This window comes from Euleptes europaea, chromosome 2, assembly GCF_029931775.1.
Source record: "Euleptes europaea isolate rEulEur1 chromosome 2, rEulEur1.hap1, whole genome shotgun sequence".
Lineage (NCBI taxonomy): Eukaryota > Metazoa > Chordata > Lepidosauria > Squamata > Sphaerodactylidae > Euleptes > Euleptes europaea.
Genome location: NC_079313.1, coordinates 118,745,733 through 118,760,658, shown reverse-complemented (window position 1 = coordinate 118,760,658; position 14,926 = coordinate 118,745,733). Strand labels below are relative to the sequence as shown.

Sequence of the window (14,926 nt, the reverse complement as noted above, 5' to 3'; positions counted from 1 at the left end):
GACCCTCAATGCTGTTCCAGCAAAGAGATACATTTGTTTATTGCTGCTGGCAGGCTCAGAGAGTTCAATGCGTTCGAAAGATAGGCACGCGCTCATTTTGGCAGCACCTACAGTATGACCCTGCCTCAGGCAAGAAGCACTGTGCCACTGCCAGAGGAAAGGGATTAAAAAAAACTACCTTGAGGACAGAGAACTAAGAGATTGTGGGCGGTTCTTTAAGGCTTGCAGCAGCTGGAAACAACGGTTTGATAACACTGCCCTGGCAGCTCAACAGAAAACTACGCTCTACAGAAACTAGTTACAATACATGGGTGAGCATGGAGGAGTCCATGGCCTTTGGCAAGTTCTCAGCGGGTCCCAGTGCAGCCCGTTTCTTCATGTTTGTGGAGAAGCGACATGCGGGAGAAAGTCCGGGAACAGGTTTTGCACTGGTACTTCTTCACGTCGGAATGGGTCTGCAGGTGAGCGCGGAGGTTCGACCGGTCGGCAAAAGCTCTGTTGCAGTGTGTGCAGGAGAAAGGTTTCTCACCTAGAAAATGTTTTTTAAAAAAAGAGGAGAGGGTCAGACACAAATGCTTAAAGAGGTTGATCCAGGCATTCAGTTGAAACCAAATACCTGACAGCAGATAGTTAACTGGAAACACTTTACATCTTTGCCTGGGTGACTTTCACTGTGCAATTTTACATATTCAACTAATTATGCACATGGGGTGCACAGAGAAAGAGAATCCAATGTATCTATAACCAATTCGAGCAGATTTACACCAATTCCAGCAGTATTCCTTGGAAATCAATTAACTGAAATTGGTTGGAAATTCATGTAAACTGGTGTAGCACATGGGGTAAACAGTACAATCCTAAGAAGAGTCACACCCTTTCTAACTCCACTGATGTCTGCTTTGGATTGCACTGCAAAAGAATGAACTGTGATCTGAGAGATCCTGGGTTCAAATCCCACCTCTGCCATCAACTTAGGCAGTGCCTTTAGGCAAACTCTCTCAGCCCCCTTATCTGCTATAGAGAAGACAGACTGCCTTATAGGGCTGTTGTAAAAATTGTAAGATACTGTAATGCTCTGAACAAGGATAAATGCCAAGGATTATTTAGAAAAGTGGATTTTAAGATCAGTTCGTAGCATTGTAAAGTCTATCACACTATACTCAGAAGCCAGCTTCAGGGAACAAAATCCAACAGTTTTAAGCCTCACTGATTTCAATGGGGGAGGGAGGGGAGACATGCCCCCCCCACTTAATTCAGTGGCACTTAAAAAAGTGCTAAAGGAACTCATGGAGTTTAGTGCAGCAGTTCAAGAAAGCACGGCGTAGGGTTTCCTAGGAAGCCTTGACCATCACATGACCCAGGTTCAAATCCCCACTCCGGGTGACCCTGGTCCACCCCCTCCCTCTCAGCCTAACCTACCTAACAGGGTTATTGTTTGTTGGGAGGAAAAAAACTATGGAGGAAGGGGAGAGTGATGCTGTAACCCCCTTTAGGCTTCCGCCAGGGAAAACAGCAGCATATAAATACATAACGACGACAAGATTTAAATTATTTGCCTTGGCTGGCTAAACTCGACGGTAGATCAATCAATGGGCCCACAGTAGGCTTCTTGGCTACTGTTGTGCAACAATCCAGATAAAATACAATTAAATCCGCCAGGCTGCAAAAGGCAAGTTTATTTTATCCAAAAGCCAACTTCTGCAGTCAGGACTGTGCAAAAGGGGAAACCTTCTTTGAATCAGAGGCCGGCAGTCTTGGAAGGGTCCCAGTTCCAAGTATAGCTCAGTCCTCTGCAGCCATCCATTTCTCCTCCTCCTGCCTGCCTGCTGAAAAGGTTCAAGGAGAATTTTTTTTTGAAGCCACCAAACAGGCCTTGCTGCATTTGGAAAGCCAAATTAAGTCTCTCTTTTTTTTGGGGGGGGGGAGGAGGGAGAAGGACAGCTTCCTTGAGGCATCATCTTTAGAACCCTTTCTGAGAGGGTGTGAAATCAGCACCCCGTAGTAACAATTAAACCATCCCTGAGCGACCCACACAAAAGGCAGCCTTGGAGATGCATTGTAAATGTGATACTCCTTGGGATTAAAAGCTCGAAAGAAACTCCCAGCAAGCTGGCAGCTGTGGAGTCTGGTGCCTGGGGCATTACAGTAACAGGTGCACCCGAGGAGAAGCACCATCCCTCCATTAAAGCACCTGCTTTTGATGACCCAGCAGCTCTGCCACTCCTCTCCCCTCCCCTTTCCCGCCTCCTCGGGGCTCCCATTAGGCACACAAAAGTCTGGAAGGAGGCATCTCAGGCGCAGTAAGCTTTCAAGGGAATGTTTGAGAAGGCCTGGATGCTGGGCCGTGTTGGAGGACTGCCCCAACGGGAGACAATGCATTTTATAAACAGGGAGCATTTGATAAACAAGAACCCTGGACCGGGGAGCAGAAAGGAAAAGCGGACTGGGAAATCATCTAGCTTTTAAACACTGGGGAGGGGGGTGGAGTACTAGACAAGAGTTAGAGCATGGCTGACCCAGCGCAGTGACACAGCACATGCCTTCCAGGCTCAATGGCAAAGGCCTTTCAATTGCTGCTCTGTGGCCCAGTGAGTCAAGGCTGATTCACCCTGCAGAGTTCCTGCTCAGCTGACAAGGTTCAGGGCTGAATTGGAGGGGGCTGGTGATGTGGTTATGCTATCACATGCCCAGCTCCTGGGACACATTTCACTGTGCCACCACCAAGGAACCAACCACAGCACAGCAGAAGGGCCGCAAAAAGGGGGCATGGTTTGGATAATCACAACAGCAACGTGCTTATGCATACGTGCTGGGCCCAGTTACACTCAGGAAAGGGGCTGTGACTCAGAGGTAGAGCATCTGCTTGGCATGCAGAAGGTCCCATGTTCAATCCCCAGCATCTGCAGTTAAAGGGACTAGGCAAGTAGGTGATGTGAACAACCTCAATTAAGTCCCTGGAGCCGCTGCCAGTCAGACAATACTGACCTGGATGGACCAAGGGTCTGATTCAGTATAAGGCAGCTTCATGTGTTCACAGAGGGCAGGCACAAAGGCCCTAGGGCTTTGCACATGCTTTCTTTACACTTCTGTTGGAAACAGGGAACCGAATCGGGGTGAACTATCAGCAACTCACATGCTTGGCTCAAAGATGCCAGTAAAGGTTTTTTTGTTTTGTTTTTTAAGAAACACTTTGAGAAATCCTTATCTTCCCCCGATAAGCTACATGCAATGTTGACTTGCATCAGGTTGGGGGCAGAGGTGGGGGGGTTGGGGAAAGAGGAGATAAGCACCCAGAGATAAACAGCTGAAGGATCTTTACCAGTGTGCGTTCTGATGTGGCCCTGCAGCAGCCAAGGCCTGGAGAAAGCTTTGCCGCAGATCTTGCACACGCAGGGCAGGGTATGGCTCCGGATGTGCATCTTGAGGGCCCCCAGGCTCACGTATTCCTTCTCGCAGTACTTGCAGCTGAAAGATTTCCTGGCCTGGGAGTCGCAGTGCAACTGTCTGTGCTTAGAAAGGCCGGCGAAGGTGGAATAGGACTTGCTGCACTGGTTGCAGTGGAATTTCTCGGCCTCTGTGGCAGAGGAGGCCGGGCTGGGCGGGTCAGAGGTGGTCTTGCCGTCCTCTTCCTCACTGGACAGGGAGGTCAGGTCCAGAGGTTTGGAGTCGGGGCTGGGGGGCAAAGCAGGGGTTTTCTGGTACTCCTGCTCCGAAGCGAAGAAGTTGGAGAGCAGCCCCGTGTCCCATACCAGCGGAGGGTAGTAAGGGGCGGCACTGAGAAGATCTGGCTGGGGGACAGACAGGGAGTACTTCTCATACAGGAATGGGGAGACAATCACTGTGAAGAGGTAAAGGGTACAGAATGAGTGCACAAACTTCAGAGGCAGTGGAGTTTAGAATGGTTCTGGGTCCTGCACGTATGCCAAACCTGGGACTTTGGCCATTTATGCAAGGGAGGTTTTGCCTTGGATTTGCCACTCTTTAGGTGCACATTTCCCCCATCTGAATTCTCAAAACCCAACAGTAAGTCCCCATGCAGAGTTTTGAGAATTCGGATGGGGGAAATGTGCATCTGGAGAGGGGCAAATCCAAGGCAAAACTTCCCATGCATAAACGGCCTTCAACGGTTGCATTGAGGGTCAGCCCCAGAACCCCTTTCCGACCCCAGGAATCGTTCACGGAACACAGCAGTCACAAGATCAATGGCCTTTCTATTCTCGCGCCCCCCTTTGGGGAGAAAGGTGGAATTGGAAAAGGCCATTTATGCACGGGAGGTTTCGCTTTGCAGCTCTCGAGGGGCTCGTTTTTCCCATCCGGATTCTTAAAACTTATTTTGGAGACAAGACAGAAGGGATTCCAATAAACCCGCGTTTCTCTGAGCAAGGGCTCCCACTGGGGAGGAACAGCAGAGTATAAACCTCCAAATAAATAGAGCGGCTTCCCCCCCCCCACTCCGGCTGCAACAACCAGTTACTCGAGAGCTGGAACGAGGGACGCGAACAAGATCGCGGATACAATCGGGAGGCTCGCGAACTCCACCGCTGGAGCTTCAACTCCGGCTGGGAAAGAGCCTGTGGGCTGCCCCCTCCCACCCCAGCGGCGCACCTTCGCTCCCCCCCCCGGGGTTACCAAACAGGCGACAGTCCGAGGCCATTTATGAACGCGAGGTTTTGCCTTAAATTTGCCCCTCTCTAGATGCACATTTCCCCCACCCAAATTCTCAAAACTCAAAAAGAAGCAGTTTGGAGCATTCGGATGGGGGGAAATATGTACATCTAGAGAGGGGCAAATCCAAGGCAAAACCTCCCATGCATTTATGCATGGGAGGTTTTGCCTTGGATTTCCCCCTCTCTAGATGTACATATTTCCCCCCATCCGAATGCTCCAAACTGCTTATTTTGAGAATTCAATGCATGGGAAAGTGCATTCCGCCCCCCCCCCGGCCCTCCCGGCGCTTGCACGTGGCTTTGCCCCCGGGACCCTCCCCTCCCCAGGCGCCCCCCGCGTACCGGTCTGGCTCTCCAGCTCGCTGTAGTTGGGCTTCTTGCTGGCCGAGAAATGCTTCTTGACGAGGAAGGAGCGCGGCATCCTGCTGGCCGGGGTGGGGGCGCGGCTCCGAGCCAAGCGGGCGAGCTCCTGCCCAGCCCTCGGCGAGAAAGTCGCGGAGCCCCCCCAAGACACGCGCGCCTCTCCCTCCAGGCAGGCGCGATCTGGACGGCCGGAGCGGCCGCCCGGCCGCTCATATGGGCCGGGCGGCGGGGGGCGAGGCGGCCACGCCCCCCCGTGTCACTGGGCAGCCAATGGGCCGCGGCGGGGAGGGGTCCGGCCGCCGGCCTCGCTGGCTGGCAGGTGGTCGCCGAGCGAAAGCCGCCGGCGCGCAGCCAGCGTCCAGTTGGAGGAGAGGCGCCTGCGCCGGTTCGCCCTCGCCCCGGGTCGGTGGACGGCGGCGCAAAAGCCGGCCAGAAATCGCTCCAGCTCAGCAGGAGAATGAACGCCCAGGAAAGGGGAAGGGGAGGGCCGGGGGGGGGGTTTTGCGGAGGGCCGCCTGCAGGGCCGGCTTAATTTAATCACGATAAGGGACACACGCACACCCCCCCCAAAGGCGTCTCAAACTAATCAAGATGATATGAGGGCTGGGGGGTGCAAGACTTTCATCAATCTGATGGTAGAAAGATTGATTGATTGATACGGCCTGTTTGACCAGCCCACGGTTACGACAGAAAGTTCTCTGACTTAATAAAACTAGGATACATTTCAAAATTAGATCAAAGACGAACGATGTTAAAATGCAGGATATTAAAACAAATCACGAGAATTCACGTCACAACTCCATGTTTCTAAAAGTATAGCTCGGTTTAGTAATATTTTTTTCCCCGTTCTGTTTTTGCGCATTTTAATTGCTGTGGCGCAGAATTTGGCCGTTGGGAGCGAAAGGTGTGGCGTTTCACCCACCACGAGCCTCTTGGTCAGGAATTCTAATGGCTTATCGGGGGATGTTAGAAAGAGGTTAGACTGGGGATTGCGACGAAGAGTTTTGCAGAAGTCGCAGGCTGGCGCGCCTCGTTTTGTGTCGGACTGAGTACAAGCTACTAAATGGGTGTTGCTTGGGCATTTTGCAAGAACGGGCCGACGGCACCTTTGCCCTAAAGCAGCGGGTCCAAGTTTGCAGCTTTCATCAATGCAGCGCCTGCTTTCTTTCTCTCCCTGGGGGCAAAGTATAGATGACCGGGGAAGGCAATGGGCAACCACCCCGTGAACGTCGGGATGTGGCGTCACCCCATGGGCAACTAATGACCCGGTGCTTGCACAGGGGACGGCCTTTACCGCCTCCACTTTCCTTTGCGGTTGGCTCTCCTTTGCGATGAAGGCCATCAATGAGCAGACTCGGGCCGGACCAAGAAAAAGAAAGGTAGAAATATTATTAAGATTAATTATTTAGATTTTAAGAATTGTAATCTGATTGTATTGTATTGAATTAGAAATTAAATGCAAAGGAGACAATAAAGTTATCAAAAAGACAGAGGAGGGAAGAGGGGAAGTCAACGTAAATATAGGAATTAATTAGTTATATAGAATAGAGAAATACTGTTTATATCATATAATCATCTTAATGAATATTGGAAACTACTGTAATATAAAAAACAATAAAAAATGTTATAAAAAAGAAAAAGAAAGTCCCACGCGGCACCAGGGGCTCCGCGGAAGTTGGAAGGAACAAAGATTTGGAAGCGCGGAAGATGCGCGCACCGGCCGCTCTGACGCCCGCGCCTCTTTCCGCGAGACGCAAACGCCTCGTCCTCGGACCCAATCCAAAGGCAGCGGCTTAGCCATGTCGGCCCTTCGTGACGAGTTGGATAACTGGGGCCGGGGGGGGGGCGCTACAAAGGAAAGGGAGGATCCCTCCAGAGGCCCGTCGTTTCCCGAAAAAAGGGACGGCCTGATCGTCCCTTGCTGGAGAGCCGCTCCAGAAGGCCCTTGTGGCCGAGCTCTTCGTTTGCATCCCGGCGCTGGTTGCTACAGCCGGCCGCGGCTGCGAGCTTCGGGCTTTGGGGGGCGAGAACGCACGGTCGCTTGAGCCTCCTTTCTTCCCTGTTCCAGCCAGGATTCAGCCAGGATCGAACGCACGGACGTTCGAAGAACGTTCAGCCAGGATCGAACGCACGGACGTTCTTCCCTGTTCCAGCCAGGACTCAGCCAGGATCGAACGCACGAACGTTCTTCGAACGTTCGTGCGTTCGATCCTGGCTGAATCCTGGCTGGAACAGGGAAGAACGTCCGTGCGTTCGATCCTGGCTGAATCCTGGCTGGAACAGGGAAGAAAGGAGGCTCAAGCGACGGCGCGTTTTCGCCCCCAATTGGTGTCTCCGCGCCAGCCTCGAGTTTCTGCAGCGCTTTGAAGCCACGTGGACTTTGCTTCCATTTCCTGCCTTGCGTCAACCCACGCGCGTGACGCGTCGCTCCCTTGGCCGCTTTCCGTTGCACAGGAGGGGGGGGGGAAGAGAGAAAGGCCTCCAGCATTTACCCGGGGACAAGGGGAGGGAGAGAGAGCCCCCTCTTCCCCGCCCCCGCAGCTCGTGGGGTAGATTTGTGTCATGGAGCGCGGAGCCTAAGCGGCTGGGCATGGCTTGACAGGGGCGGAAGGTGGGTTCAGAGAAAAAGGTCGTCGTCGTCCCCTCCACACATACACACTTTGTCGTGCAAAGTCTCAAAAAAGTGCCATGTATTTAACTCAGCCCTGATCCTGGCTAGTATTTGGATGGGAGACCTCCAAGGAATACCAGGGTCGCTATGCAGAGGAAGGCAATGGCAAACCACCTCTGAATGCCTCTGTCCTTTGAAAATTGTACGGGATCGCCATCAGTCAGCTGTGACTTTACAGCACAAAATATATCCATCCATCCATCCATCCATCCATCCATCCATCCATCCATACATACATACATACATACATACATACATACATACATACATACAGTGAAGAAGTGAGCTGTGACTCAGGAAAGCTCATAGTCTGCAAGAAATTTTGTTAATCTTTAAGGTGCTACTGGACTCTTGCTCTTTTCCATTCATACATATATACATTTCCCACTCATATATACATATAAAACCAGGTAGTAGTGGTGGATAACTCTATGTTCGGCCTTCGATCGGAACAAATAGTGGGGGAACTTGGTCCACCTGGAATGGGGCGGGGGGCTTTAATTAACATCATCAGGAACTGCCTGTATATCCAAGCAATTTGATATTTAATATGATATGCACCAGCCCTCCTGAAACAGGAAAGGTCTGGTAGCATTCTCTCCCTCTCTGTCTAGACAGCACTGCCCCCTCCAGGGTTCTTATGAATGTTCCCCTCGAAGTCTGATATCTCGAGGCACTCGATTCTGGTGACTAGAATTCCAGTTTTGCATCCCACTCACTAGTGGGCTAATCTGCCCCCATTGAAATGAAAAGGGGAGATCAGGCGTCTGAAAGTATTCCTCACTTTTAGCTTTGAAGGTGTAACGGACTTGCAACTCCAGGCAGCCTAAGCGGAGTTGTTCCCTGTGTGTGTGACTTATGGCAACTGTGTAGGGTTTTCAAGGCAAGAGATGGTCAGAGGTGGTTTGCCATTAAGGTTGCCAACCTCCAGGCGGTGGCTGGAGTTCTGCTGTTACAACTGATCTCCAGCTGATAAAGATCAATTCACCTGGAGAAAATGGCTGCTCTGGCAATTGGACTCTATGGCATTGAAGTCCCTCCCGCCCCGAACCCCACCCTCCTCAGGCTCCATGCCAAAAACCTCCTGTCTGTGGCAAAGAGGGACCTGGCAACCCTATTTGCAGTTGCCTGCCTCTGCGTGGACTGAGAGAGTTCGGCGAGAACCGTGACTGGCCCAAGGTCACCCAGCAGACTTCATGTGGAGGAGTGGGGGAATCGAACCCGGTTCTCAACATTAGAGTCCACTGCTGTTAACCACTATACCACACTGTCTCTCTATACTGTTTGTTTATTATTGGGAGCCCAAAGTGGATCACATAATTCTCCTCGCCTCCATTTATTCCTCATAACAACCCTGTGAGGTAGGTTAGGCTGAGAGAGTGTGACTGACCCAAGGTCACCCAGTGAGCTTCCAGGACACAAGTGGGGATTCGTACCTGGGTCTCCCAGATACTCTTAACTGCTTCACCACACTGGCTCTCTGTAAGAATGGTTCTATAGTAAGATGTGTTAATAAATGCTTCTACATTAGGAACTGATGCAAATGTAACTAGAGTAAAATGAATTTTATTAAGTTAAACTTTTCAATATCCTTAGCATTGCTTTTTCTTTTAGCAAAACAGTTCTCAGGGACGGGAGACTATCAGTCATGCTCCTGTTTTGTCTTTTTTTCTGGAAAAGAAAATGTCAGACCTTTAAGAACCACAGCATTTAGGGTAGGCGGCGGCTTAAAGAAGTCTACGTTTATTAATCCCTTGAAAATGATTGGTTCATAGATTTAAATATATCTGCATCTTACCAGACCTCTCATTTTAAAATCATCTGTTTGTTAGAAGAAAAGGCCATGTTGACCACATTTGTTCTCATACTATGTCTTCCACACATGGTTCTAAATGTCAAGAAATAAATCCATGTCCTTCACTTTTAGCCCAATTTAATAAAATTTGCACTTCCAGATTAAAATTCAGTCTAAGGATTTGGTTGATTAAATTAATAGGGCCAGCATGGTATCATGGTAAGAGTGCTGGACTAGGATCTAGGAGACCCAGGTTCGAATTCCCACTCTGCCAGGGAAACTTACCGGGTGACCCTGGGCTTGGCTTTATTCCAGTCTAAGCCCATTCATTTTAACGGGTTTAGACTGGAATAACTCTGCATACGGTTGTGCTGTCTAACCTACCTCACAGGGTCGTTGTGAGGATAAAAGGGGTGGAGGAGAATGATGTAAGCCAAAGCAGGGTAGAAATGATGTAAATACACTGAAGTGATTTAAAAAACGCAGTCCTACTCCTACCCCCAATCTGGTGCTTGTTTTTAAACAACAACAAATAAATAAATCCTGCTGGAGAAAAAATGGAAGCAAAACATCTTTATAGCAAGTGAGGCCCACGGCTCATAATATTTTTTAAAGTATATACAGTATTCAACTGTATCCTTGATTAATTACATTGCTCTGAGCACGGACTTGCAGCAACGTGTCCCAGAGAGCTCCCACCAGAGTAAACACCTCTTCAAGCGCCCTTGTCTTTGAAAGGGGGGAAACTTCCCTTGAATTCACTGAGAAATGCTTTGGGTCCTTTTCAAATAGGCTCAAGAGGGGATAAGGCAATGCCATGTCATGAGAGTCACCGCCTATTGTGTTAAAGTGTCCCAGAAATGAATACAATCAGGTGTGGTTAAAGGAGGTTTACGCTGGGCGGACAATGACCAGCGGCCATAAAATTAAATTACTATTGACCGAAAGGCTAAAGTCTGTTGGTCTGCTCTGAAACATTCAACAACTGTAGAGACCAAGAGGTGGGAGAGGCAGCTAGCTCTATGTTAACTTGACAAGCCAAATGTAGAATTATTTTTGGGGGTGGGGTGGGGTTTCTGTTGTTAAGCACTATTTAGTGGTGTGCAACAAGTTTTTAAACAGAGTATGGCAATTGTCCTTCAGGGTGTGTGTGTGTGTGTGTGTGTGTGTGTGTGTGTGTACAGATTCTTCAGGGCTGGAAAGAAAGGCATTGGTCAGCTGCGGGGCGATTAAGGAAAATTCTGGGAAGGCATGGAGATGACTTCATTGTGAAAGAACCTGTTTGGAGACAGGTAAGTCACCCGTGGTATAATCACCTGCCTTTAATTGCATCAGCCACCTGAAATCCTATCAGCAGCACTTAATCCAAGCAGCAGAGAGAATGGAGAATGTGATAAAAGTCTATGCAATTGGGCAAGCGATGCATTTGTTGTAATCACTAGAAGAACGGGTAATAAAGTGGATTGTCCCCAGGGTCATGTCATCTAGATGGGGTGGGGGGGGAGAGATCTCAATTCCCCCATTTGTAAATTCATAGCTGAATTGCCATTACAGGAATTGGAGCAACAAAATCAGAGGCGTTCTCTTCTTACAGCACCTGATCTCCCATTCAAAACACATGCCAGTATGGTGTAGTGTCAAACTAGGATCTGGGAAATCTAAGTTCCTGCTCTGCTATGGAAGCTTGCTGAGTGGGCTTGGGACAGTTACTGTTAGCCTAGCCTACCTTACAGAGTTGTTGTTGTGAGGATAAAATGATGGAGGATGGCTGGTGGGTTTTTTTAATTTTTAAAACCTTTATTGAGGGATTGACACATCCATTTCTAGTTAGCAAGAAAAACTGGCTCAGATACTTTAAGCTGCTTTGGGGAACTGCTTTGGGGGAGAAAAGTATAAATAAATAAATTCTGAGCTGAATCTTCATTAATTTCCCATGTAGTCATACAACAGAAAGAACCAAAGTGAGAGCTGGTATAATATAGTGGTTAGAGTGCCAGACCACAATCTGGGAGAACCAGGTTTGAATCCTCACTCTGCCATGGAAGCTTGCTGGGTGATCTTGGCCAGTCATATTCTCTCTGCCTAACCTACTTCACAGGGTTGTTGTACGAATAAAATATAAGAGAGGACGATTATGTAAGCCGCCTTGGGTACCCATTGGAGAGAAAGATGGGGTATAAATGAAAATAAATAAATAAATAAAACCAAGGGTAGCTGTACCACCTAATGTGAAGAAGAAGCAGAAGAGTTGGTTTTTATATGCCGACTTTCTCTACCACTTAAGGCAGAATCAAACTGGCTTACAATCACCTTCCCTGCCCCTCCCCACAACAGACACCTTGTGAGGTAGGTGGGGCTGAGAGAGTTCTGAGAAAACTGTGACTGGCCCAAGGTCCCCCATCAGGCTTCATGTGGAGGAACGGGGAAACCAACCCAGTTCTCCCTATTAGAGTCCACCTCTCATGTGGAGGAGCAGGGAATCAAACCCGGTTCTCCAGATTAGAGTCTGCTGCTCTTAACCACTACACCATGCTGGCTCTCATCAGTTATTCTCCCACAGGATAAAGAATGAACCTGTACTTTAAAGACTAGCTAATTCCTTTGTAGTTGCATCTTCCATATTCTCAGAAGTTAACATATTTTTTATTCACAATATATTCAAAGTCACCAGTGACATCAATGTGGGCAACCTTCAGTATGTTAAAAAGGCCCTGTGAATCAGCACTGAGACCCTTATGGGAAAAGAAACCTGAGCTGTGGGCTGTACAGTGAACACTTATATCAGTAGCAGGGTTGCCATCATTGCCAGTACTTGGCTGAAAGACTCGGCAGACATTTACAACATCTGCATATCCCGAATGCCTGGGCGAATCTCTGCTATATCACATGATTTTGCTGGAGAAGAGGGTTCTCATTAGGGAAGAATTCAAAGGGAATTAACGATTGGGGTTCTTGCTCCAGAGTAAACCTCAGAGGGATTGACAGTGTTCAAAATGTACACATAGAATCATAGAGTTGGAAAGGACCACCAGGGTCATCTAGTCCAGCCCCCTGCACAATGCAGGAAATTCACAACTACCTCCCCCCCCCCACATACTCCCAGTGATCAGAAGATGGCCAAGATACCCTCCTTCTCATCATTTGCCTAAGGTCACAGAATCAGCATTGCTGACAGATGGCCATCTAACCTCTTCTTAAAAACCTCCATGGAAGGAGAGCTTACCATCTCCCGAGGAAGCTGCCTTGTACTGAATCAGACCCTTGGTCCATCAAAGTCAGTATTGTCTACTCAGATTGGCAGCGGCTCTCAGGTGGAGGTCATCTGTCAGCAATGCTGATTCTATGACCTTAGGCAGTTCATGAGAGGGAGGGCATCTTGGCCATCTTCTGGGCATGAAGTAGGGGTCACTGGGGGTGTGGGGCAGGAGGTAGTTGTGAATTTCCTGCATTGTGCAGGGGGTTGGACTAGATGACCCTGGTGGTCCCTTCCAACTCTATGATTCTATGATCACCTACTTGCCTAGTCCCTTTAACTGGAGATGCCTGGGATTGAATCTGGGACCTTCTGCATGCCGAGCAGATGCTCTACCACTGAGCCACAGCCCCGTGACTTGATCTGTTGGAAATTCCCACTCTCTTAAAATGTTTTGGTTCTCTCTTAGTCATAAAACAACGTAAAATAGTTGATTTACCAGCTGAAGAAAATGGTAGATTATTAGCCATCCATCCAGCTCAAGAATTGGAATACCCTCTGCCCTCTTTGAAAGTGAGAATTACCCACTGCATAAGTTTGGACTTGGGCTCAAACCCCATTACATTTTTCATGTGTTAATCTGTTTCACAAGTACAACCCAAAATGGGATGTGTGAATTCAATATGGGCATGTTTGAGAACATGAGCATTGTAGAGTCACACTCATCAGGGATCTAGCGTGAACCGTGGCTTAGTCAGAAGTGGACATTCATTCCCAATCACATCATATAAGATGTGAAACAGCAATCAAATCCACTGCGTTACCTCAGCTTGGCTGCCTCCGTTCTGTGATCGGGATCCGTTCTGTGATCTCTATATTCTGTGGAATATAGAGTCTTCCTCCACCTTAAAGGAAAACGAAAAGTGGTACCTTAGATACTCATTGGCTTATTATTGCATATAGTGTACTGGGCATTTTACAGACTATATGGTTTCTGCCCTAAGGTGTTTCCAATCTAAAATATGGTGGGTTGGATCCAATCGGGTTTTTTCTCTAATGAAAAAGGGAAGAGGGGCCGCAGTTGTCCGTAAGATCATCAAAAAGAACATAAGACCACCAAAGAACATAAGATCATCAAAAAGAACATAAGACCACCAAAAAGGCTCTGCAGGAGATCATGGGACCTGCAGGGACAAAGACCATGTGGGATGGGGGATGAAGTAAGGAGGGAAAGTGGGCAAGTTTGAGCAAGAAACCTGGCTGGATCCAACCCAGTGAACAGCTTGTCTGTCACATCCTTTTTTGTAGCGAGTAGCCAATTTCCTCAGAACAAAGCCCCCTAATGATGAGACAAAAGACACCAGCAAAAGAAACATCAACTCCACTGAAATCCATGGAATTAGACAGACAAGGTAGCTTTTTATGCCACATAATTTAATGGTCCTTCAGCATGCCAAGTTGCATCGTGCTCAGTGCCTTCAGAGAACTTTTGGGTTGGATCCAGAGGGAAATTTCCTCAAGCAGAAGGGTGTGTGATTTTAGCCAGTTCTCCCCTCCTGGGGGGGGCATTTGGGGGTGTGGCAAGAGGGGGAAGGCAGAGAAATCCTGCTTTGCTGATGGAAATTCCTTTGGTGACTAGAGATTTTGTAGGAATCCTGCTGTTTTCATAATAAAAGTGGTGGTGGTGGAAAGTGAGGGTTGCCAGCTCCGGGTTGGGAAATACCTGGAGATTTTGGGGGTGGAGCCTGAGGAGGGTGGGGTTTGGGGAGGGGAGGGGCTTCAATGCCATAAAGTCCAATTACCAAAGTGGCCATTTTCTCCAGGTGAACAGATCTCTATTGGCTGGAGATCAGCTATAATAGCTGGAGGTCTCCAGCTACTACCTGGAAGTTGGCAACCCTAACAGTGGCACTTGTGTGTTCCTTCTTGTGATTCTGGAAACAGGAGAGGTAGCTGTGAACTCAGGAAAACAAAGCGACCAGCAAAAATAACCGAATCCAGTCCTAACTGGGAGCTAGGCATGAACTGTTCACAACAAACAGGGTCCGTTTGCAGACTAGGACTTGTGTTTATTTTAAGACCTCAGTCTTGGAACCAGGACATTATTTGTGTCTCTGAGCATGTGCAGCATTTGGTTTTTCTTATCACTGTGCAATCCCAACCAGCCCCCTACCTATCTGGGATTTCACCTAGGATTAACCCATTTATTTTACATTCAGTCCCTACTTAAAAAAACA

At 48.6% G+C, this 14,926-nt stretch overlaps 1 protein-coding gene across 1 annotated transcript; it reads right to left on the bottom strand.

The window, feature by feature from the left end:
- Nucleotides 1-208: 208 nt before the first annotated feature.
- SNAI1 (snail family transcriptional repressor 1) lies at nucleotides 209-5,099 on the bottom strand. The gene is made up of 3 exons (XM_056845167.1): nucleotides 5,010-5,099; nucleotides 3,320-3,838; nucleotides 209-529 (listed from the first exon to the last, which is right to left on the bottom strand). Exons 1-3 carry the CDS (start codon nucleotides 5,086-5,088, stop codon nucleotides 348-350), a joined length of 780 nt encoding a protein of 259 aa, XP_056701145.1. The 5' UTR covers nucleotides 5,089-5,099; the 3' UTR covers nucleotides 209-347.
- Nucleotides 5,100-14,926: the final 9,827 nt, after the last annotated feature.

Excerpts from the sequence above, each read along its gene's own strand:
- SNAI1 (XM_056845167.1), bottom strand. The coding sequence starts at position 5,088 with ATGCCGCGCTCCTTCCTCGTCAAGAAGCATTTCTCGGCCAGCAAGAAG. Across the intron at positions 3,839-5,009 it reads CGAGCTGGAGAGCCAGACCG|TGATTGTCTCCCCATTCCTG; the intron begins GTACGCGGGGGG and ends ACCTCTTCACAG. Across the intron at positions 530-3,319 it reads CCACATCAGAACGCACACTG|GTGAGAAACCTTTCTCCTGC; the intron begins GTAAAGATCCTT and ends AACATTTTCTAG.